At 44.1% G+C, this 24,012-nt stretch overlaps 1 protein-coding gene across 22 annotated transcripts in view; it reads left to right on the top strand.

The window, feature by feature from the left end:
* The window catches only part of OBSCN (obscurin, cytoskeletal calmodulin and titin-interacting RhoGEF), a 187,726-nt gene that overhangs the window by 14,799 nt on the left and 148,915 nt on the right, over positions 1 to 24,012 (top strand). For all 22 annotated transcript variants that reach the window (XR_011323776.1, XM_069778342.1, XM_069778336.1 and 19 more), the window contains exons 3-11: positions 1,646 to 1,915; positions 4,202 to 4,462; positions 8,197 to 8,499; positions 9,555 to 9,821; positions 10,674 to 10,949; positions 14,693 to 14,965; positions 18,263 to 18,538; positions 19,266 to 19,541; positions 20,207 to 20,482. Coding sequence is in view for 21 of the 22 variants with exons in the window: in XM_069778342.1 (XP_069634443.1) it covers positions 1,646 to 1,915; positions 4,202 to 4,462; positions 8,197 to 8,499; positions 9,555 to 9,821; positions 10,674 to 10,949; positions 14,693 to 14,965; positions 18,263 to 18,538; positions 19,266 to 19,541; positions 20,207 to 20,482 (2,478 nt within the window). In the remaining variant the exon portion in view is untranslated. The remainder of the gene's footprint in view (positions 1 to 1,645; positions 1,916 to 4,201; positions 4,463 to 8,196; positions 8,500 to 9,554; positions 9,822 to 10,673; positions 10,950 to 14,692; positions 14,966 to 18,262; positions 18,539 to 19,265; positions 19,542 to 20,206; positions 20,483 to 24,012) is intronic.

Below are 24,012 nucleotides of genomic sequence, written 5' to 3'. Positions count from 1 at the left end.
TGACAGCTCCAATCGTGGCTGTGCCAGGGGGGGAATGAAAGACCTGCAAAACTGAACCCATGAGTTTCTAGGGCTTGAGTTCAGAAAAGAGAAAACCAGATCAAAGACAGCACTGCTCCCACAGCAGCTCCTGTCCTAATGGTGGGGCAGGAGGGGACAGGTGATGGACTCAGACGCTGAGCTGCCATCAGATCTGAATTTTACAAAACGGAGGCTCCTGAACATCAAAGCTCAGATCTGGGATGTTTGAGGGCCTTGATTTTTGTTTCTCCAACCTCTAGAGCACTGTGAAGCTGAGTGGGATGTGCCACTATGGGCATGGGCTTATAAATCTAAGACAAGTCTACTCCTGTTTGACTCTTAGACTAATAGCTGGCATTACTGACTGCTAGTGACCACATGACATTACCAGCCTGGGAGTGTGTGTGGTCAAGGAGAGGGAGAATGGAGCCACAAAAAAAAGGCTGGGAGCTGGTGCAGTAGTTATTGGAAGATGAAGGTACATGTCAAGACATGATCGCTCACAAAGCATGAGTGGTGATGCGTCAGCACTGGCTAATCCGAGTCCGTGATACGACTGTGGCACCAGTCCCGTGGCTGTTACCACAGGCTGTCCAACTCCCCTTTCTCCAGTTTAGTGCTGGGCTATCAGGATGATTTCACAGTGCAGCTGTCATTGGAATTAAACATCGTTCTGTTCCTAAAATGTCTTCCCTTATTGCCATGCAGCTGTTTTGCATGTTTGGTCTACACTCTGGTTTCTCCCTAAGCCAGAACACTGCAGCTCCACTGCTGGAGGAAAGCAGAGGCAGCTGAGAGACTTGGGATCTGTCTGTAGTTCCTTTATTGTCACTGACAAAATGTGATATAGAGCCTTTGATGCTGGTGGGGAAAACAAAAACCTCCTCCATCAGCTACTTCTGTGCTTTCGCCCACATCTGTCCTGTGCACAGCCACCTCTCATCTTTCTGTGTCCTTTCAGATCACTCCACTGAACTTGCTTCTGCTGCAAGACCCCTAAAACATTGGTTCTTGCACCAGCTGACCAGCTCAGCTGCTCACACTCACCTAGAATTGCTGCCCTGTGCCCTCTCCCCATGACCAGCTTGTTTGCTATTTACCCACCTGTAGCACCATTACTTCTAAGGGCTTGTACTCTGACGTGAAGGGGCTGTTGCTATGTGTAGAGTCAGGGTGGGTGGCTCCTGCCCTTGATTTTGTTGGTGTCACTTAGTGGCAAGGTGCAACGCAGAGGTGTTCACGCTAGAGGACGAGCGGGCCACAAGAGCAGACTTTATTGATGTGATGCTCCACCAACGTGCTCACATTGCTTTGGATCAGAGCAAAGTCCTCCGTGTGGTGTTGTGGGGCAGGTACTGCAGTTCAGACTGATACTGCTTCGTTTTTAGATAAGTCCTTAAAATAATTCTGCTGGGATCTAGGATTTTTTTTTTTTTTTAATGTGAGAGCAGAACACCTACTGTAGTAGGCCTTGATTATGGGTTTGGATGGCAGCTCAAGACAAATCAATATCATTAATAAGGAGTGTAGTTGGTTAATTTTTTTTCTATTGACTTATTTGCACACCTCTTGCCACAGACCATTATAATCTCTTGTTTCTGCTTTCTGTTTTTATCCTCTTAAGAACCCTCAATACCCTTCAAGGAAAAACTGCAGGATCTTGAAGTGAGGGAGAAGGAATCTGCCACCTTCCAATGCGAAGTGCCTGTTCCAAGTACAGAGACAGCTTGGTTCAAGGAGGAAACCAAACTCCGGCAGAGCAAGAAATACAACATCGAAGAAGAGGGCACGTATCGCCGGCTCACTGTCCAGAACGTCACCACAGACGATGATGCTGTCTATATCTGTGAGATGAAAGAAGGGAGCAGGACCATCGCAGAGTTGTCTGTCCAAGGTAAGAAAGGCTCTTGCTCTTTCAGACCGTCCAAGTCTCGCGTACCAAGTGTGAGATTCACGCATGAGACTCCAGACTCGACCTTGTGAATGGCTTTTACCCCACGCATCTGTGCAGTGCATAACAGCAGACTCCCGTACGGCGCGAGAGGAGAGCCACGTGTGGTCGGTCAGTGGGTCGCTGGGTCTCCTGCCAGGGTGTATCTGGGACGCAGGGTCAGAGAGCAGGGACAGATTGTGTTGCTGCACAAGATACGTCACTGGTGGGGACATATGCTTCAAGGGGCTTCCTAGAAGGTGAAGTTCTTGAGCCGTAGCCTAGCACTGTAGACTTTCCTTAACATGATCTCAAGCATCGGATGTATCCCCTGGCCCTGTCTCACACATGTCTTGTCTGGTGTCTGGCGAACACTACGGTGAATCTCTTCCAAGAGTGGTGCTGACCACACTGGGAAGCTGGCTTAGCAGCTCTGGTTTATGGTCCAATGTGTGGTGCAGGCTGCAGTCAGCACCAGTATGGTTTTGGATTGGAAACCAGATCCACGCTGCAGATGCCTGATGTCTGGAGGTGTTCTCTGGTGTTTGGAAAGCTGATGAGAAAGGGGCCAAATGTGGATATAGATCCATGCCCACGTCTTCTGAGTCTGGTGGCTTAGGACTGAAGTGCAAGTAGGTGTAGAGCCTGGTATGGCATAGGCGTCTCACAGCGAGTAGACACACACATCAGAGATGCAGGCATGTCTGCAGAAGGGGCCATTGGTTCTGAGCTCCCTGACTTGCTGTATAAGCAAGAACCTACCCATACATCTTCAGGACCTGCAGTTTTGATTTTGATGATGCTTATGCTGGTATCATTGACATGTCTCCTGTTGCATGAAGTGGAGACCTGTCATAGCTACAGGATTGCACTTGTCCTGACTCATTTGAAGCCTGGCTTTGCTCCCAGTGGAACCAGAAGTTCTTCGCTACATAAATTGGTGCAAGACAGCTGGGTGACGTGCATCCTTGTGCAAATTCTTTTTGGTATCATTAGCAAAGAGTTGAGAGTGCACATGGGTGGAGGCAGAAGGGAAAATTTAGTCTGGAGATGTGGGAGAGTTCAGATAGACATCTTTTTGTTGCACCTTCTGTTAGGTCTAGACCAGCCAAACACAGTAAGTGCGTTTGGCCCCAGTAGGAGAGCTGGTATTTGTCTTACTTGTTTGCGCTATGGTACTATGGGATGTTCCGTCAAAAAGAGAGTGACTGAGCCAGGTGGTGATCTCAGGACAGAAAGGAGGCAGAGCCTTCCTGAGGGAGCCCTGTGACTGCCCTGGGGGGAGAAGATTTGAGAGAGCAGGGTGGGGTTGGGAGAATGTCAGAGCTTGGCAAGATGTAAAGGGCTTCAGGACGGGGACACTGCTGAGGGCAGCAACGAGCAGATGTGCGGCCAAGCTTCGGAGAGGGTGAGCAGAGAATCAGGGTCTTGAACCCTACTGATGAAATCTGTGCCAGATCTGTCGCTGTATGAAGGCGTTCAGCATTGCTTCTCATTAAATGGTGAGAGGTGCTTTGCCTGGGTGAGGGCTCTTCTGCCTCGCTGGGACTGTGCCAGGGCCGGAGCCGGTCACCGTCTGTCAGTAGGGGTGGTCTCCTGATGCTTTGTCCAAGCTTTCCTGTGAATAGTCACATCTTGTAACTTTGAGGTTATTCTAATACGTGGTAATCACCACAGTCACTTGGAAAGGACACAAATAAGTGAAGTCCATTCCATGTGAATTTCTGGGTTGACTCTAAGAAGAAATCTGAGGTTTTCCAGTCTATTTTCTATTAATTCAGGTGACCGGTGTGTTTGCCATCTTGGTTATGTAACTTTGATGGAGGCAAAATCCCAAAGACAGACAAGAGACCTGTCTAGTTTAAGACTGACCTACTTTAGCAAAGTTTTAATCTGAATTCCCAGCATATGTGGCCAATGAAAGCCATATCACTGTCAAATCTGTTCTTGGCAAGGCCATGTACGTTGTGTTTACCCAACAGCAGACTCCACGTGGTAGGCTAGAAACATGAGCGACTGTCTTCAAACAAGATTGCTTTTCTCTCTTTGAAGGCCAAAATAAGTCTTTAGGATTATCTGTTCTGTATAACTCAGAGCCTAAGAATTCATTTAGGAATGTCAGGATAGTGTCTACAATGTTTTGGTTAGGTGAGAGCTGTTGGCTAGTCCTGTTGTAGTCTGGATGGTCCAGTGTTGCCAGAGACTTTAATACCTGCTGTTTGCTGATCATAATTAATTTCTTATTTAAAGGGAACATCATTAAAAAACTTCCACGAAAGACTGCAGTCTTCATAAATGATACAGCCATATTCTGTGTGGAGCTGGACAATGAATGCCAGAACATCCGATGGCTGAAAAATAAAGAAGAAGTGAAGCCCAGTGATCGAATCTCCATCACGTGCTCCGGCAAGCAACATACCATGATCATCCGAGAGTGTAAGATGGAAGATGCTGGTGAGATTGTCTTCCTGGCTGATGAAAGCAGGACTTCTACCCAGTTCACTGTGACCAGTAAGCTTCACTTTTATTCAGCCTTGGTATTGTGTCTTCCCCAGCAAGCAGGTACTCCTGTGGTAGCACTGGTGTTTCAGGTACCACCATGGTAAGTTTGCTGTACAAAGACAGCAGAAGGTTTGATGTCTGCCACAAAAAGCCAACAACCTGAACATCAGTGTGATGAGATGTTATGGAGAGATCAAAACAGAGAGAGAAAAGAGTCCTGGGGAAAAAACATGGCACAAACATGTATCTTCTCTGTACCATTCTCGTTTCATGCTAGACTGAACGTAAAATGATAAATGAGTAAAACATGGGGTAAGGGATATGCATCTTCTCCCCACTGGGAGGTGTTTGGAAATCAACGTGTAAGTTGCATATGTCGCAGTCCCCTTGCTTCATTGTACACAGAGCACTGCGGGTGCTCCCTTTACACACTGACCTCCATTTTCCAAAATCATTAGTTTCTTTGAGGGGAATTTATCAATTCTTGCTATGGGCATAATACGTCTTCTAGCAAATAGGGGCCACTTATATCTCCCTCTCTCTCTTCACTGAGGATTTGGAGGGGAGAGTTAGCCAGCATTCAATTCCTTCCCTAGGTCTGAGTCTACAGAGCCATGAGGGTAGCTTGTGGGTATGCTGGCTCTTGCAGGGAAGTAGGTGCCCTGAACATTTTTGGCAGAGTATGAAGTTTCTTTCCATTCTAGCAAGTAAAAACATTTGTGAAGAAACATCTACATGCACACACATGAAGCATTTCAGAGCCAGTCAAATGTTGAACTTGAAATATCTTACTTTGATTTAGCTTCTTAAGCTGTTTGCATTAAAGTAAAATATATATTTAAAAAAAAAAAAAAGCCCAAACCTGCAAGAAAAAGGGGAAATACTTCCTGCTGAAAATATAGTTTCCTTCCTTTTGTGTAGACCAGCAAAGATGTGTCCTCTCTCATCCTCTCTTTGACATGACAGAGCTGGGAGGACCCTGTGAATTGATGGTAGCTATGCTGAAAGAAGGGATCTTTGTCCTGTTTAGCTTTACTTGGGGAGACTGATATAATACGCAGGCTGGAGAATTCCTTCAGCTGGCACATCTGATCTGAGCGAGGGTTTTAGTTGACAGAGCAGTAGCAGCAGGTGCAACGTAGTTGAGATCGGACCTGAAATGAAATTTTGGTGAAGTTGCCTAATTTTGTTTAACTTTATTTTGATGGCACTGCATTTCCCAGGCAAAAATGATGTCATTTAAGACAGAGAACTGCATGTGGTTTCTGGCTCTGCTGCGGTTCCAGTTTGCATGTGAACAAATCATCCACTCTAGTCACTATTTGGGAAGAATAATACTTCTTTTCTCCCACCACCACCTCCAAACTGCAATTAGTCAGTAGTAAAAAGAAATCTTTATTTAAAGGTTTGTAGCTGCTGTGTTATCTACACTTGGTTGGGGCATTTTGATGCCATTAAGCTAAAATGAGGAAAAAATGAGGTAAGTGTCATATTTAGCATTGTGACAGTTTCTAAGGTATTTGGAAAGCTGTAACATCCAACCAAGCACCTACTCAATGGGAATGACAAACTTCAGTTTGATTTTGGCCTCTGCTGTTTAAGTTATGAAGCAAGTGTTGATTCATAGAATAGAAAAAGGTAAGAAGCTGCCTTCCCACAAACAGGTCTCTCTGAAGAAAATATTACATTACTCTTACTGATAGTAAGGTCAAGAGATCTGATTCCAGGGTCTAGTTTTCAGCTTAATGCCATACTAATGGGACCTTTGGCATCTAGCTCTGACCAGCAGTAGTTGACAGGCTGGTAACTGTGCACCCCAAAAAACTGATGTATCTATTTATGTAAAGAAGAAAAAGCGTATCGCATTGAGATTTCCTATTTTTACACCTCATGCATATCTGATCAGCTTCTTGAAGAATCCAATGTAATATGCTCACATCATTTTCAATTAGCTGGACAAGATTGGTGTTGGCTGTTCTAATAGCTTTTATCAGGCAAGCAGTGTTTATATATTATTTGCTCAGTATCTTGCATTTTTACTATGGCCTTTTTAAACATGGGTAAACTGAGGCAGAGAGAAGATCAGTTGTTCTAGAGTTTGATTTTTAGTCTAGGGTCATTGTACAGGCTCCCTCCATAGTCAAGAATACTTGAGTAGCTGCAATGTGCGATTTGTTTCACCCATCTCGCACACCTCTTTAAGCTGGCATGAATTGCTCCTGAGTGTGCTGTTCTCCATGGGATCACAGTTGGAGTCTGGTTGACTGATTTAAACCAGACGCCTTTCAGATAGCCAAAATTAAATGAAATGAATCCTTTACCACGTCAGTAGATGTGTAACTAGAGCATACCAGATAATTCCCAGCCTCTTGACCGTATTAGTGGCAGCGTGTAGTGAATAAAGCTGATGGGACTTGAGCCTTCTCTAAAGGGTTCAAGAGGAATGAGAGGGTGAGTGTAAATCTTCATTATGCAAATACCTGCAGGCATACATTTGTGACCTCCGGTACCATAAAATACCCACATCTCCTCAGTTGTAGGGTCTCATGGCGGGGACATGTCTTTATGTCATTTCCTTTGGAAGTTAATTCCCCAACCCCAGAAGCTGGCTCTGCATAAACTACTAAAACAGAGATCCCCAATGATAGCTATCACTCTTGGGAGACAGAGTTACAACACGCCTTCCGAGTGGGCAACAGCATAAAATTCAGAAGCAGGGCAGAGGACAGATACCCAGCTGAAAGCGGCTGCAGAGAACAGCCAAGCCTGGGTAACAAGCAACTGAGATCTCCATAACTCCGAAACCCATGCACTGTTTATTCATGTCTATCTGTTATCTCTGAAATGTCCCAGTTTTACAATGTTTAGCTGCTCTGCGTTGAAACCTGTTGAGGATCTGGGATGAAAAGTTTTAGTGTACGGTTGGAACAGCTTCTCAAGAAGAAACGGAGGACACAGACTCCTGGCACAGGCTGCTTTTTACGGAGTGGATTTACATTGCTCTGCAGGATGCCACACCTCTGTGCAAAACATTGCAAAATATTGCCACGCTCTTCCTTGATGCAGTGGTGCCTTGCCACTCATTGGTTTTCACAGGCACATCTATTTTCCTGACTGCTCAGATGTGTATGGTTGAAATTCTGACAGAAGACAACAACCAGCAGACTTACAATATTAGTGCAACTATCCCTGTGCAATGATGTTTAGAAAGCAGGGCAGAATTGTGCCATCTTGCCAGAGTAATCCCGTTGAGGTATTTTTTTTTTTTTTAGCCTGGATTCACACTAGGGAAGTGGACCAGGAATCTGGTGCACAGAATTTTGAACAACCTTTGATAGTGGTTTTACCCATCTTCTGAGTGAAAAATAACAAGCTGAGTGTTAGTCTGCTTTGCTCAGGAGCTGTATAGGAACTAGTGTGGGTCTGTATCTAGCACTGAAAATTTAAGCCTATGAATTGTTCATTGTAGACTCTTTGTCTGTGCAGACAATTGTAATATTGTGTAGAAATCACTTATGTTTAGCTGTGGAGGTAGGAGTATTGTACATCTTTGTGTAATGCAGCCCAAAAGCATCTTCTATCCATTTTCTGTCTTTTCCATCTCACAAAAATGTGTTATGGAGGTTTATTAAGCAAGAGCAGCTTTTAGTCCGGTGTAAGCTTTTTCAGTGAGGCACAGTGGCTTTTCCATGCTGACAAACTTCTTACTCTGGTTTGTTTTTTTTTTTTTTCCCTTTGTGCAGCTCCCAAAAAACCTCCCACCCAACCCCCAGTTGACCCTCTGGTGAAAAATAAAACAGAAACCTCAGTGACGCTAGCATGGTCCCCTCCAAAGATGGACCGCCCCATTCCAATTGATGGCTACGTTGTGGAACGCAAGAAACTAACTGGCTTTACCTGGGTGAGGTGCCATGAGTCCCACGTCCCTGTCCCAGAGTTCACAGTGAGCAACCTGTCGGAAGAGGCCGACTATCAGTTCAGAGTTTCTGCAGTCAACGCCTATGGACAGAGCCCCTACTTGGAGTTCCCGGGGAGCATGCACCTTGGTGAGCACAAAAACATCATAAAAATGGGTCAGTCTGTGCTGATCTGCCATGTGGGTGCTCTAAAGATGCTTCCATGACTTTGAGGAGGATAGAGCAATTGCACAGCAAAACCTTTTTCCCTTTGCTGGTGGTTCTCCTGTCTCAGTTCAACCACTTGACCATCACCAAAGTGATGGTGGTTGGGATTTCTGTGATAGAGCTGTGAATATGCTTCTATTCCAATAACTTGCATCAGGCTGTGTGAGAGGCAGAGCTCTCCGCAATGGACCTTAAGCCTGTAAGCGCTTCTTCTAGACCTGGTATGAAAGGAAAAATTGAGGTGGTCTTATAATATAATATTCAATGTATCAATGAGATATCAAACTTGCACCTAGAGAATATTTACGGGTGATCATACTGTCATGAAAACCAAGTTCCAGTCAGTCTCTCTTTAATCTTAGAGTTACTAGGAGAAATATGGGGGTTTTACTTTATTTCTAGGGTGCCAATGTGCCCATAGAATCATTGTGTGCAATGGGATTGCTTCTTCCTTTGATTCATTGCACTGGACAATATCTGCACAGACTTTGATCGTACTGTGCCTCGTTATTGTGTCATCCTTTCCCCTAGCTGTCTGAACACGCCTCTGTTCTCCTAGAATATCTGGAAGTGACTAGTAGGCTGGGTGGCCTCCTTAGGATCCTCCTGAAATCTAAGTATATTACTGGTTATTAAATACATAACACACTTGCCTGAAACACCTAGGTTCCCTAACTTGTTATGCCTTCAAACATCTAAGGGGGAAAAAAAAAATCAGTAAAATATGCCTGTTGTTCCTTCTCTGCAGAAACAGGACTTACCCTAATGCTAGAGGTCAGTTACCTGCAGCTGTAGAAATCAAATCCTGTTGACCAACAGTGTGTTGCCTTCAGTGCATGCAAATTGTATTAAGGCTGCAGGATTTTATTCTCATGTCTTGTTTACCCCCAAAACTTTGTTCTTAGGAAGAACTATTCTCCAGCGTGGCAGTCTTGTGTCCTTTCGTCTCAGGGATACGTGTTGTTCTTCTTCCCTAGAACCGGTCCTGGCTGTGAAAACCCCCCTGACAACCGTTGAAGCTGTACCTGGAGGGGATGCCCTGTTTACTCTTGACCTTACGACGACATGTTCCGGCACTTGGTACCTTAATGGTAAAGTCTTACAGGAAAGTGAGACCTACATCATTAAGAGAACCCAAACTACTCACACCCTGATCATAAAGAACGTCACCAAGAACGATGATGGAGCAGAAGTGAAATTTGTTGCCAATAATGTTGACACCAGCACCAAGATGAGAGTGAAAGGTATTTATTTTCATCACTGTCCTTTCTTCTTCCAGTCAAGGGGCAGTTGCTGTGAACCGATGATTAGAACTGAGGCCGGAGGCTTTCAATGATGCCTGGTCTGTAGGGAGTACCCGAAATTGCGTCATATGAACTAACGTGGGGTCCTGGTAATGACCTCACCATGACAGCACAGAGTTCAGAGTGAGTTAATCTAGCCAGCTGGTTGGTATCTTAACTAGACTGCTTAACTTCAGCTCATGAATTTCTGTAGTTCACAGCCATCAGTCAGTGGATTCTGTCACCAGATCTACCACTGAGTCACCTTAAGCTAGTAATTTCAGCTCCAGATTTGGCTAATCTTTCTGACTGTAGTACAGCTTCTCAAAAGTAAAGGAGTATTAATTACTAAGAACGTTTTTTTTTCTTGGAGTTTTTTAGTCTACCACAGATGTGGGTGATGTACAACTTAGTATCATGTCACTCAATTTAGCATTGAGAGTTAGGTGCTCCAGCTCTCCTCAATGAAATCATGACAACAGCTATATCTACCCACATTGCATGGCAAAAGGTAATGAATAGACATTCATTCTGGAAGGATGTGTTTGACCTTGGGTGCAAATCTCTGCAGAAGCATGCTTAGAATATTATTAATCAGTAGAAAGATATGCTTTTTTTTTTTCCTTAGTGACTCTGGCAATAAAACCAGATCGAGTCTCCTGAACTGGAAAAAAATGCTCAGTATTGACATGAGTGTGAGGGCAGGAACGGGACCTCACACTTTTTCAGAGATCTCACACTCTACAGCAGGCTTATATCAGGGACACGTTACTTCGATATAACTTGAAGTAACAAAGCCTTTTTTCCTGACAGGTGCTGCAGTGAGATTTACCAACAAGAGCAGAGATATAGAAAAAGTCTCTGCTCGGCTGCGGGAGGAAGCCAAACTTCAGGCTGAGCTTTCGGACACAGAGGCTACTGTGAAGTGGATGAAGGATGGGAAAGAGCTCAAGTCCAATGAAAAATATGAACTTCAAACTGTGGGGAAGAGGCACATCCTGAAAATTCACAACACTGCAGCAGAGGATGCTGGAGTTTATGAGTGCATCTGTGAAGGGGATAAAATGCTCTATCAGCTTTCAGTGAAAGGTATGTGACTGTCTGGGCTGCTTTGCATTAATGGCTAATTGCCTGATCCTGCCCTAAGCCAATAGAGTCATCAAGGGAGAGAAAGGGAGTGCTCTGGAGGCAGCAAAGGGAATTGTGATAACTCCCCATCAACATCTAGCCTTGACAGTGTCTGTGCTCCCAGAGTAGGAGAACTTGGGAGTGAATCCAAGATCTAATGCTGTCTCAGCGGTAAGAGCTGTGCTTTCACTCACATCAGCATCTTGATATTCCACACAAACTTGGTGTTATTTCATGAGGTTGAACGGTGGGTAGTGAGAAGCTGCTTTTGTGATGAAGCAATTCAGCCACAGGGGCAGGACATGACGCGCATGATCCCATGTCTGCCCTATACTTGCTATAGGATATGTCACTGAAGAGCTTGTTCAGCTCTGATTAAAGTTCTGAAGAACCAAGGTAATCTTGGCATCACGGGATTTTTTTTGTTATTTGTTTGGGTTTTTTTTTTTGTTTTCTGGCAATACCCTGATGAATAAGAACAGACCTTTCCAGGGCACATTGGATGCCTTGACTCATTGCTATTCGCAAGGTATTCAGATGGAAGGCTCTATAGAACAAACATAAAAATGTCATTTTCTTTCAGTGTTTCCTGCTTGTTAGATTTGAACCAGTACTGTTTTACAGTTGCCCTGATCAGCTGCTTTTGCTTTCATGGCAGTCCCTTCCCCCCTGACTGCCTGCTACCTAGCTGGTGGGCACATCCACTCCCAGAGCAAGACATGGAGTCTTGAACCTTTACCCTCAAACCAACAGCGTTAAGCCTCCCTCTTGCAAGCCTTTCCATCTGTGCAAGCTTTTATGAACTAGTTCATAGGAGAGTTTCCTCTGCCTTGAATGGGACCAGGTTTTGGCTAAAAAGCCCCAGTGTATCCCCAGACCGTTCCTCTTGGGTATCATCTAGATGTCTGCTGAGGTTCAGAATATACAACCTGACTTCAGAACAGTCTAGCCTGTTGTCAGACATCATCTGGGGTGAGTTCAGTAGCTCTTTTGCTTTGAACTGGCATGTGCACTTTGTAAAGCCATTTGATTTCCGCGTTCTGTCCTGTAACTCAACCCTCACCTTCTTCCCAGCAATGATCGCACTGTTTCTACACTAAGTAAGTATAAGGTGCTTCATCATCATGTTCTGCTGGCTTCTTGCCCTCCTTGGTGTCTGTAGGAACAACACAGCCCCAGAGTAATGTGTATGTTTTGCATTTGACAACTTAATTGCTTGGTTATTCTCAAAGAGCAAACTCAAAAGAGAACTGAAAAAGAAGTAATTAAAAAATGTGACTAAGTGTATGGAGGGAGGAATTTCTGTCTACACTTGGCAGCTGCTCTTAATTTGGGGTTTTTTCTTCTCTCTCTCTCTGCCTTTTTAGCATCATTTTTCACATTGGCAGGTCTACCCACAGATTTAATTGAATTAGCTGATGGACATTTCCATGTGCTTTTCACTGTAGTGTGACTATCAAATGAGTAATCAATGCTATTATTTTAAAATCTGTATTGACAAGCTGTAACTTAAGCATCTCCTGTCTGTAGCTTGATTCCTGGAGAATCAGCTGTCCTACATCTCGTCCTTGTAGGACAAGGCTCACAAGTGCTCTCCCAGGATCTTACCTTTCAGCTTCACCACTTTTTATCTGTTCCTCCCGTAAATCAGACGCAGCTAGCTGGCGAATCGTTTGATGAGCAGGTCAGCTGCCTCTGGCACATGGGCATCACGTGGCTGCCGAGATGCCGCCGTGCCGAGCCGCGGCCAGAGGTGTGTCACTCGCTGGGCCTCCTGCCCAAAAAAGCCCCACTAAGAAAAAGCACTTGCCATTTATCACGGCAGTCCCTCCGCTGCCATGGGACTCCACATGCCAGGCGTCCTCTGACACATGACCTCCTGTGTCGAAATGGGACACCTGAGAAGTCTCCTCCGGACGGCCGTGGTTGTAATTTTCACTCTAGTTTTCTGAGGAAGCAAACGATGCGTGAATGAACCCGTCTCCCTCTTCTTCTTCCCACAACTTTTAACCTGTGGGCTGAGTTCCAGTAATGCTGGTGGAGAAGTAGAGGTCTCAGCAGCGTTCGGTCCCTGCAGGCTTCAAGGGCGTAGGTGGTTGGGTGTAGGAGGACGTTGAAGTGTCGTCCTACTGAAGGGAAAGCTCTACCGTTATGAGTGATTAGAGAAACAAGTGGAAACAGAGGCCCTAAGAAAAAAACAATTAAAAAAAAAAAAGAGGTTTTCCCTGGTTTAAATGCTTCTGGTATGACTTCTTTACCCATAGGTATTGCTTCCAATAGGCAGATTTGGTAAACCCTGGAAAACAGTGCTGGCAGGGACCTGGAGAGGTCAAGTGCAAGCTCCTGTCCCTGCCAGAAGCTGATGATTGAATGGAATCCCTTGAGGACCAGAGCTAGAGAGGCCCTTGACTGCACCGTCACTTCCTTCCCTTCTTTTTCCCTGTTTATTTGCTCGTTGGGTATTTTTTTAGCCTTAGATTTGGGGAGATTTGGGACTGGGGTTTTCTTTTCCTTTCTTACCAGTGTACTGCTTGGCAAGCCAACTCACTTGTCATTTTTTTAGGTGTCCAGACTCTGCCACTGTTCAAGCTGGTGAATATTGGTTCCTTACCAAATATTTGTCCGTAATTACAAGCACTACCACAGACTTGGAGAAATCTAATGGACCTAAAAACAAGAAAACTAAATCCAAGGTCCATCCTTGTAAATAGGGTCTCTGAGCTAAAGGAGAACCCTCATGTGCTGCACCAGGACGTAGCACTGGTGATAACACCTTGGGAGCAAAAGTCTGAGAGAGTCACCCTTAGCTGGTTCCAGACCATAGACTGTAACTGCTTGTTACAGTATCAGCGGTAAAAGCTAATAACTGCTTTTGCCAGGCATTCTGCAGAGAGTTGTTAATTTGTATTTTGCAAGCATTTTCTTGAAATTAAGGAAAAAACACATACATAATCAAGGCTTTGCTTTTAGTAGCTTTGACTGTACGGTCCCAATGAAGTGACTGGATTGTGTGTGGTGTTTTAAAATAATATGTTAAGAAGATGTTTGAATATTAATTCCATTATCTGAAGTAAGATGGGACTGTAGTTTTAGGCTTGCATTTTTAGCTAGGATATTGGTGGGGTTTTGAATCCTTGCTTTGAGGCAATTGGTGACTTGATTATTCCACTACAAGTTATATGGGGCCAGTTTTATGTTTATCTTCTATGCTTCAGTTTTTTTCCAGGAAGAAATTTCTTTTCATTTCAGTACTATGTGATATCTGTATAGATTTGTAATTTAATATAATTTAATTTATCTAGATTACATTTTAACCTCTTTTAGAGTCGATTTATTTGCCAGGTGGTTACAATATAATGATTGAATAACCTTCATTGCCTTCCCTCCAGTTTGCTGCTTTCATTTCTTTCCTGTCCTCTCAGATATTTTCTTAAAGCTCTATTGCCTAGGGCTTCCTCTCCCCTTGACTCAGCCTCCTGTGCTGTATATGTGCTCTGGTTTTTGGACATGTGATAATCAGGCATATGGTTTATAAAAGCTGGAAATTTGGCTGCTTCTGCATTAGAATGTAGTAATTAGATCCATAATTAAACAGACGTATTTGGTCTTATGATAAATGAATACCTAGCGTAGATGTAAATGTACATATTTACTGGAGTCCACACATTTCTCTACCTGTGCTGTGTGTCTATGTTTTGTTTCAGCATTTGCAAACTTCATAAACAAAGAGAAAAGTGGAGGAGTTATCAGGGCCATTGCTGGAAAACAGGCTGAATTTGTTTCTGAGACCTCGGAGGCCAACATCATGGTTAAGTGGTACAAAGATGGCAAAGAAATCACAGCCAGCAAGAAATTTACCATAGAAGATAAAGGAAAACTGCATAAGCTTGTGGCTTCAGCTGTGACAAAAGAAGATGAAGGAACATACACATGCAAAATTGGAGATGACACTCTTATATTTGATTTAAAAGTCTCAGGTAAGTTTGTGATGCAAGTATGGGATCAGAGTCTGTGTTAAAAACTCAGGACTTTGTTCGTTATACTTGTCTTATTACCTTGTAAATTGCCAGATTTTGGGGCGAAGATTGCACAGCACTGTTTCAGAGACTCTGACCCTTACTGTGGTCCTTATGCAAATCCACAATATGGGAAAATAACATAACAATGCTGTAATGTATTCAAGTCAGCACAAGCTTTTACTAGGGCTCGAGTCATGACTCGAACACCACGCTGGCTGAACAGGCCAAGAGCCGCATCTGGCCTTTATTCTTTTAGCTCAGCACGTACATCGTCTTTGACTGAGGTGGTCCTAAAGTCTTACCGTGAAAGCCCTGTGTCCTCCTTTGGCAAGTTTAACTCCTGATTTTGAGAGTTAAGCCTCTCCTGCTATTCCCAAAGGACACTGTGACCTCCGAGACATCTCCCTGCGGTACTGTAGGTGAAGCTATCGGTTCGTGGCACATGCCCATCAGCATCAAGCACGTGCTAAAGCACGTGGCTGTTAGGTCAAGCCCAGAAGAGAAATGCTTGTCACTGATGCGTTCCAGTCCAGGAGGGAGTCGCGGTATAAAATGACACAAGAATTTATCTGTGAAATTCAATATCTGTGAAATTCAACTGATTCAATTTGCATATCCTGGTGGGAACCTTTCTTCTAAAAGTGGTTTTCTGGCTTATGTCTGGAGCCTAATTTTAAACCCGGTCCTAAGTTACAAATTGAAACTCTACTGAAAGCTTCTCATGGCATGTCTACATGCTGCAGTACAATGCAATTTAAGAGAAGTAACAACTGAGTGCTTGTGACCTGTAACAGTACATCCATGTTACTATGATGCTGTCCATCAGCTAACTAAACACTCAGCAGAGCTGGTTAATCTAGCACAGCACTGGTCTTGAGGGATTGCTACGGGGTTTACTGAGCTAAAGGGATTGATTACTTCCAGTTCACCACTGGTGTTTGCTCAGGTATTCACTCTGCATCTTGCCTCCGGTTCTCTTTGGTTGAGAATCCAACATTATGGAATTTCACTTTGAGTGTAATTCATTGTCCCTGACTTTACCCATTGAAAATTGGTCTAAAAGAGCCAACCAGGCTCTGTCTGAACTGACCCCCAAAGGGCAATTGATATCATCTGACTCATACTGTCTGATGAGAGCTATCAAAGATGGATTTAAAAGGTGTTCTGGAGCTGCCTCTGTCTGAACATCAAGTACAGAGGAAGCCTGCATGATTACCTGAGGTTGGATACCTAACTTTTTGATGACCACGTGCAGGTTGGGTGAATCTCACCTGTAAGTCCTATGACAAAACATCACATGTCTCAGGCAAAGAAAATTGGTATCTGCTGAATAACCGTGTATCCCCATGAACTTTTTGAGGAACTAGGATTGAGTTACAACCTGTTAACAAAACCTTAGCTAGGGCAACTTCCACCTTGTCTCACATTTCACCATAAAAATTTTCCAGAGTGCTAAGAAGAAGCACTGCACAGTCAGGGGATGGTCTTAGGGCAGGGAAGTAATCTGCCTTTATGGTAATGAGTTACCCCAATAATCTTGAACAGCAGGATTCTGGAGGGACTCTCTTTCTTTAGTCATCTATTTTTTTAAGAATAGATCAGTCCTAATGATTACAATTTTTAATGAAATATTTGTCCTCCGATGCCACAGATGTGCCTGGCATGGGTGTAGCATAGCAATTGTCCTTGGGATATTCAGTGACTGAAAGCAACAGTTGCTGCTAAAAGAAATGCAATACTAAGCTAAGGTTGGTTATGACTGATAGCCATCAGCTTGCTCTTCAGTCAAGGGCTGCCTTGATGGAACGAAAGGTATGAAATACCTGACGTGCTCATCAAATTGCTCATTAGCTTAGGGACAGGGCGTGTTGAATAGGTTTGCTCACATTTTACATGCAAGGTACCTGTCTCCGCTCACTTAGATGCCTTCGCTTTTACCTTTACAAATACACTTGCAAAAAACCTGAGTTGATCTCGTTGATATTGCATCGTTGCTGCATACATGACGCATGCTGTGTGCATGTGTACGTGCACAGGACGTACGTGTGGCCACCAGTCTGTGCAGTCAGCAGAGTCTGAGCAAAGGTATCGAAGCAGGAACCTCTACTGCTTGAGCTCTATGAGCTGTGAGCAGTTGTGAGTTCTCTACTGTGAAGATAAGTTTCAGCAGAAAGATGTGATGCTATTGGCTCATATATTAACTTAGTCCTCTTGAAGTTGGAGAATATCTTATCAATGAGATTATCCCATATGTACCCTGACCTGGCCTGGGGAAGAATTAGTCCAGCGGGACTGATATTGTGAACATGGGGCTGTAGGAATGGGCTCAGAAACATTTAAAGAAGTCTCCTCACCAGTTCTAACAAGATTTTCTGAGACTTCTTAGATCTTTTCAAAGCTGTTTGTATACTCAGGCATCAATACATATTCCCTAGAGCTTGCTTGAAATCATAAACAAGGAGTGGTGATTAAAGTGTCAGCAACTTGAGGGCATCTCAGCTTGATTTAAAAGATCCAGAAGGATGTAGGAGACATGAATGTGATTGCACTCTAACTAAGCTTAATTATCTGAAGATCAGAGAAGGAGTTTGCACCATCTGTCAGAAAGTCAGGCATCAACATTCATGTGTGTGATGAGACAGGAGCTGTGAATTAAAGCACGTGTCAAGGCTTTATGGTCTCATGATGTTGGGCCAGGTTCTGCTCATGGCTCTCTGCACATACAGCTCTGGTAAAAGAAACCACCACGTCTGTGCTCTGTAAGAGCTTTCATGCCTGACTTTTGAAAGGGATGCAGAAAACAGATGCACGTCTGTTAGGTGGATTTCAGTTATGAATACCAGTAGGCATAGATCCACGTCTACCTAGAATTTAATACGTCTGGTAGTAATGTCACAGTGTAGACCTAATAGGCTGATATAGCATAAAGGATTCATCAATACCCAGCCCCCAAAATGGAGACCATTATGTACTAACTCTCTGCATGATTTAAAACTTGGACGATGAGTTCCCCAGTAGAGATAACTCTGCTGTATCTCAGGAGGGACTTTTCTGACTCATAGCCACAGTTTATTGCCATAACTGTTAACACTTTGTCATAGTTACATTGCAATAGGTACATTTACACCTCCAGAGTTGAAACTTGATCACTCACATGTGACTAGCAATGAAATAATGATCAGTAATTACTGTATCTTAACTTTGTGCTGATAAGCCTGAATCAAGGCATAAACTTCTTTCTCTTTTTCTTTCCAGATGAAGCTGTTACTTTTGTCAACAAGCCCAAAACAACTCCAGAAATTTCAGTCAGTCCTTCTGAAAACCTTGAGCTGGTGTGTGAGGTGTCAGCTGCGAGCGGAGCCGTGGTATGGAAGAAGGATCAAACTGAGGTGAAGCAAGACCAGAGGACAACAGTCATCTCCCAGGGGACACACCGCAAGCTCATCATCAAGAAGGTGACACAGCAAGACCAAGGGAGCTATACCTGTGAAACTAAAGACGACAGAACAACATTCCAAGTCAAAGTCAGAGGTGAGAAAATGCTAGAAATTCCAGCGATAAAGGAATATTCCATTTTGGGTAGTATCTTGCCTTCAGAAGATCATCTCACAACCTCTTTGGGGTGAAATATTTCAGCCATAAGACTTGATTTTTTGCCATATCAACATTTTATACACACAGTTTTGCATCCATGACTAGTTGTAACCACAAAAAAAGTGATGGGCAAGGATGATAACTTCTGCACCCTTTGCAATTAGCTGGTGTGTCTGCAGAAAACCTCCTGCAGAATCACAGTGTGAGGCTATAGCAGAGGTGCAGGGATAGATAAAAGAGAAATGGGAGGTGTTCGAAGAGCTCTGATTAGCTGGAGAATGACTGAATTTGAGTGACCCAAATAAGCAGGAAAAGAGGAACGGTTCCTGGATATGAGGATACAAGGGTTGTTTCCTTCTGATTCACTGGAAGCTTGGAGAGACATAGGGAGAGAAAAAGAGAGAAGAGGGAGGAGGGTTCAGGCGGTGCTCTAAGTCCTGGGTTCAAATTTGTGCTCAAATTGTGAGATTTTTAATGTTTTCTCAGAACTCCCATACACCTATTCACCTTCTATCAGCAAAATAGAGATGTAGGTATTTTCTTGTCTTAATGGGCCATCATACTACCTGTCAGGGGCAAGTATAGTGAAATAGGGGGAACTTGATTAAGCGCTAGAGAAGACAACTGCAAAAAGCTATGCATGACTATTGTGGCTTTCTTACAGAGAGAGAAGACGTGTTTACAAACAAGGACAAAGTACAAAAGGAGGTGAAGGCTATACTGACACAAAACGCCACGCTGAGCTGCGAGGTGGCCCAGGAGAAGACCGACGTGAAATGGTACAAGGAGGGGAAACTGATCACCTCGAGCAAGAAGTTCAAGGTGGAGTCGGAAGGCAAATCACGTCGTCTGGTGGTGGGTCAGGTGGAGAAGAAAGATGCTGGGGAGTACACCTGCGAGGCTGCTGGCCAGAAACTGACCTTCAAGATTGTCGTCACAGGTGGGAGATGTTGGTTCTCATCACAGAAAGCTCCATGAGTTCCCTTTACTACAGAGCAAAGTGAATCCCTCTCTAGGCTCCAGGGTTTGCGTAGCCTGGGTCTTCACGGAGTAGTGAGGGAGATCAGGCAACCAGCTTGTGTGCATCCACTGTCACACAGATGCCTACCGCTAGAGGTCTTTCGTGGGATAAATCCCACTCAGCAGTCCTTTGCATCTGCAGTTGTGATTTATAGGAATAAACGTAGGGCCGGCTCCCAGATGTGTAGGAAAATAGGTCTTGAAGAAGTAGGAAACCCCTTGTGCTCCAGAAGTACCTAGAGTGGCCAAGGCTTACATATGGGTCCTGGTGGCAGATGAGATTGGGAGATTATTTGGGCATTACATTACGGAACAAAAAGTCAGATTTGTTGTGGATCCATGGGGATGGGAAGAACCTTAACCCCTGGGGCATTGGTTCATTTTGCTCAGAAATGGCTGCTGTGTTGTCCTCAGGCTGTACAGAGGGCCACGTCCTGTCTGAGTGTATGTTAGCTGTGGGTGGGACCACTGCGAAATGGCAGAGCTGTGGGAACATCTTGTAAGCAGGATTTTGCTTTTGGTTGTGAACATTTTGGGCATCGTGAACATACCTGTGACTTTTAAATTTCTTGTCCCACCACCCAGAAGCAGAGGATGCCTTTATCAACAAGGACAAAGTGAAGAAAGAGGTGAAAGCTGCACTATCAGACAACGCCACGCTGAGCTGCGAGGTGGCCCAGGAGAAGACCGATGTGAAATGGTACAAGGAGGGGAAACTGATCACCTCGAGCAAGAAGTTCAAGGTGGAGTCGGAGGGCAAATCGCGTCGTCTGGTGGTGGGTCAGGTGGAGAAGAAAGATGCTGGGGAGTACACCTGCGAGGCTGCTGGCCAGAAACTGACCTTCAAGATTGTCGTCACAGGTGGGAGACATATTTTGGTTGATATTTCATTGTCTTTTCTTTGTGTCTGGTTGTTTTCTCTGTTAAAATATTAGTAATGTTGTTAAAGTACTTTCTGATGTTGGTGTAAGCTACCATTTCAGTGAGGTTGTGTAGGACTGGGCAGATCTAGAGGTTACGTGTAGGCATCCTGATATCAGCTCCTCAACTCCCTTTTTGTCTCCTTAGGTTCAGATAGTGAATCAAGAGTTTTTGTTAGCAGGCACTGTGTTAAAGGAGCTCTTCCAATTTCATCATCATTATTGGTGGTACTCCTCTTGTTATTGGTATTCTTCCATGCAAGTCACTGTTTTCTTCCCTCTTTGTTTCATCTTTTCTCTATACAAAGTCCTCCCTCCCAAAACAGAGAATTGCTTCAATTATTCCACAGTCTGGCTGTGCAAATGCATGTGAGCAGAGCCTCATAACTCTATGCACCATGAAACTTTTGTAGATGATGAACAGAAATGGATACAGATACATGCAACTCAAATTATGATTTGTATTTAACAACCTTTCCATCCAGCATTTCCTCTATCACTTCTTTCATCTGTCATTGGATACCCAGTTGTGATTTGTAAAGCTATGAGAAGTGGTGTGAACACTTGTCTGACAAGCGATATTTAAACAGTAGCATTTACAAGATCCCTACTTTATTGTGACTGCATTGAGAATGTTTGGGAGTTGATGGGAGTGTATCGTCCTAAAAATTTTCTATCAGCGGCACTGCATATATCTCCAATCTGCTGAATCCAAAGGTGATGACTGTTCATTGCAATTTCTGCATCTGTAGTGACAAGTCATGAGTCCAGGGATGTTTATTTGTATTTGTATTTTTCTCCTTAATAACGTGATTTGGAGTCTGAGGATTTAATACAGTCTGAGGCTGTTCTTTGACTACACTTGTGATTTCTTTGGTGTCAGTATATTTTGCAAGATGTTCAGTAAATTTTATCTCGGGCTCCAGGCAGCCACGGACATGTCAGCTACATTCTGAGTGATTATTTCTGAATTGTATGACGAGAAAGGGTTTGGCTTGGTTTTGTCCGTATTCATAACACTCTGCTGTTACAGTTCTTGACTCATATTCTGAGCTGATCAGAACAGGGAATCTATTTTCTCCTCTGCTTTCTTATGGCATCAAACACGCTGGGACCATAATGCTGGCAGAGGTCTGGCATTTTATCAGCTATGTAGAAGAGCAACTGCGTTCGGAGTCTATTGACTTCCCTGCTCGCAGCCATGCTGGAGACTTGAAGTCCTTACAGGGCGCAGCTCGAGAGCTGTTCCCTCGTGAAGGTTGCAGTCTTTATTGCTCTCCCACTGGCTTGGGGCATCCTGCTCTCTCCATCTTCTACGTCCAATGTGCAACTGCTGCTATAAGATAAAGCTTTACTGCTCCCCATAGCATACATTGTAAGCCATCAGCTCTTATGTGTCCCCACTCCGCGTGGGGTACACAGGGTGTGAGTTGGGGCACTTTGGCTCTTTTTCATGAACTGTGTAGCTCATGCTTTTGGCTCAGGGAACTGCCAGTTTCAGTGAAGGATGGTTTACGGTGGGGCTAGATTTGAGAGGCATCTTTCATAGAAAATGCAACATGGGCATTGATAGAAAGACCATTTGTATAAACCAAGTTTGTACATTACTGCAGAGGTGTAGTCAGAAAACACAGACATTTGGTGCTTGTACAGTTGAATTTTTCTAGCTGAGGGCTATTCTTAGCTGTCTGCCTCAGAAACCAAAGGTTTTCTGTTCTCTTTCAAACTGGATGACTTCACGGCTGTACAGGGTAATATAACACCTTTCCCCCTCTGTCGTAAGTGGAGAGTGCTTGCCTAGCTACCGTTGCTGTATTTCTCATGTGTACAACTGTAACATGACATGCAAGTCCAGCACTCACTGGAAAATGATCTAGTGTGAAAGTCAGGAGGGATTATGAGTACTCTGAGTGTTTGGCTCTTGCTGCAGAAATCCTCATCTTACTAGATTATCCTAAAGTGCAGTAGCTTTCTGAGTCTTAATTTATCCTGTTACAGGGGTCCTGTACTCCAGGGCTCCAGTGGTAGCACAAAACCTTCCCTATTTAAGGACAGCTTGAAGGTTAGATGCTCAGTGTTGAGTATTGGGATGCAGCTATGGCTTTTTGGCTTAATATTAACAGAACCAGGTGCTGCACACCTTGGGACTGAGCTAGATGTGTAGCCCAAAGAGCTGATTCTGCAATCTCATTATTTCAAGAATCATGATACACAGTGAAATCCTTATTTGAAAGAGGTCAAAGCTCTGTGTCCTGAAAAGGGTTTTCTTCAGTTTCAGTGGAACCTTACTAGCCAACTGCAGCTGAGGTTGGAAATGTCATCTGAATAGTTGTTTAATTTTAAAATATGTTTGAGGCAAATTACTGGTTACTGTAAATCACTTTGTAAGCTGATTAAAAGATTTGGTCACATTTCCTATCACTATAAAAATATTCTATATTAAAGGGCAAGAATGTATGCAGAGGACAAGCAAGTAACCCATCTGGAATATTCCTGCTCTGCTAACTTGTCATTTTAAATACAGCATCCATTTACAGTCTGGTTTCTCACTCATTTGTTTAGTGTACCCTGCATATCCATAGTCTAAATTGGAGATGGAAGCTGAAATGTTTATATTTTCGCAACTTGTTTTGAATGCCAACCATGGTGTGTGCTTGAGCTTTTTTAGATATCAAAATGCTGTTTAATCTGCAGCGGGCTAACGTGTGCCTTTGAGGAGTTTTGCATCACCCAGCATAGGCCATGTATGATGCCTTGTTAACGACACCTTAATGACAATGACACCTCCTTACACGCCTTCTACAGCCAATGCAAACAGAGGAGCTCAAATTTAGAGCATATAAAGCGGGTTCCTGCTTCGGCTTGCTCCCAGCTGGACTCCTCTCTTTCCGTGGACTGTGCAATATTGATGGCAAGCCTGCGATGAGGCTCCCAGGATTACAAATAGTGCCGTGGTCAGCAGTGTAGGAACTTGACCTGAACCTACCCCTACTCCGTACCCTCCCAGGCAGCTGCTGCCACTCAGAGTACAGACATGACAGGGATGGTATGCAGAGGAGAAAATCATCAAGGAGGAGCAAAAGACGGCACTAGGATGCTGCAGAGAGTGACTGGGGGGAGGAAGGCAGTAGCACAGGTTGTGGAAGGCATTCTTCATGACGGCCAGGGAGAGCTGAGAGCCAAGACCCTCCTAGGTCACCCTGGCCAGGTAACCCAGATGCCTGAAGCTGGCTGGATGAATTATCTTCTTCCATGCTTACACTGCAGCCGAATGGCAAAGGCAACCCCATACGTTTCCTAGTCCAGCATTTATCTTTGGAGCCTGTGCTTCTGTAGCAGTGAAATCACAGACTCCAACGCTCAAGTATGTACCTGGGATGCAAATAGGCAAAGGCAGCCTACACTAAACACTGGGTGGTTGTTGCTATGTGATGTTCGCCGTCTAGGCATACCACAAATGTTTTACACTTC

The sequence above is a fragment of the Haliaeetus albicilla genome, chromosome 2 (assembly GCF_947461875.1).
Source record: "Haliaeetus albicilla chromosome 2, bHalAlb1.1, whole genome shotgun sequence".
Lineage (NCBI taxonomy): Eukaryota > Metazoa > Chordata > Aves > Accipitriformes > Accipitridae > Haliaeetus > Haliaeetus albicilla.
Note: the sequence above shows the minus strand (reverse complement) of the source record. Positions and strands in the feature narration are given on the sequence as shown.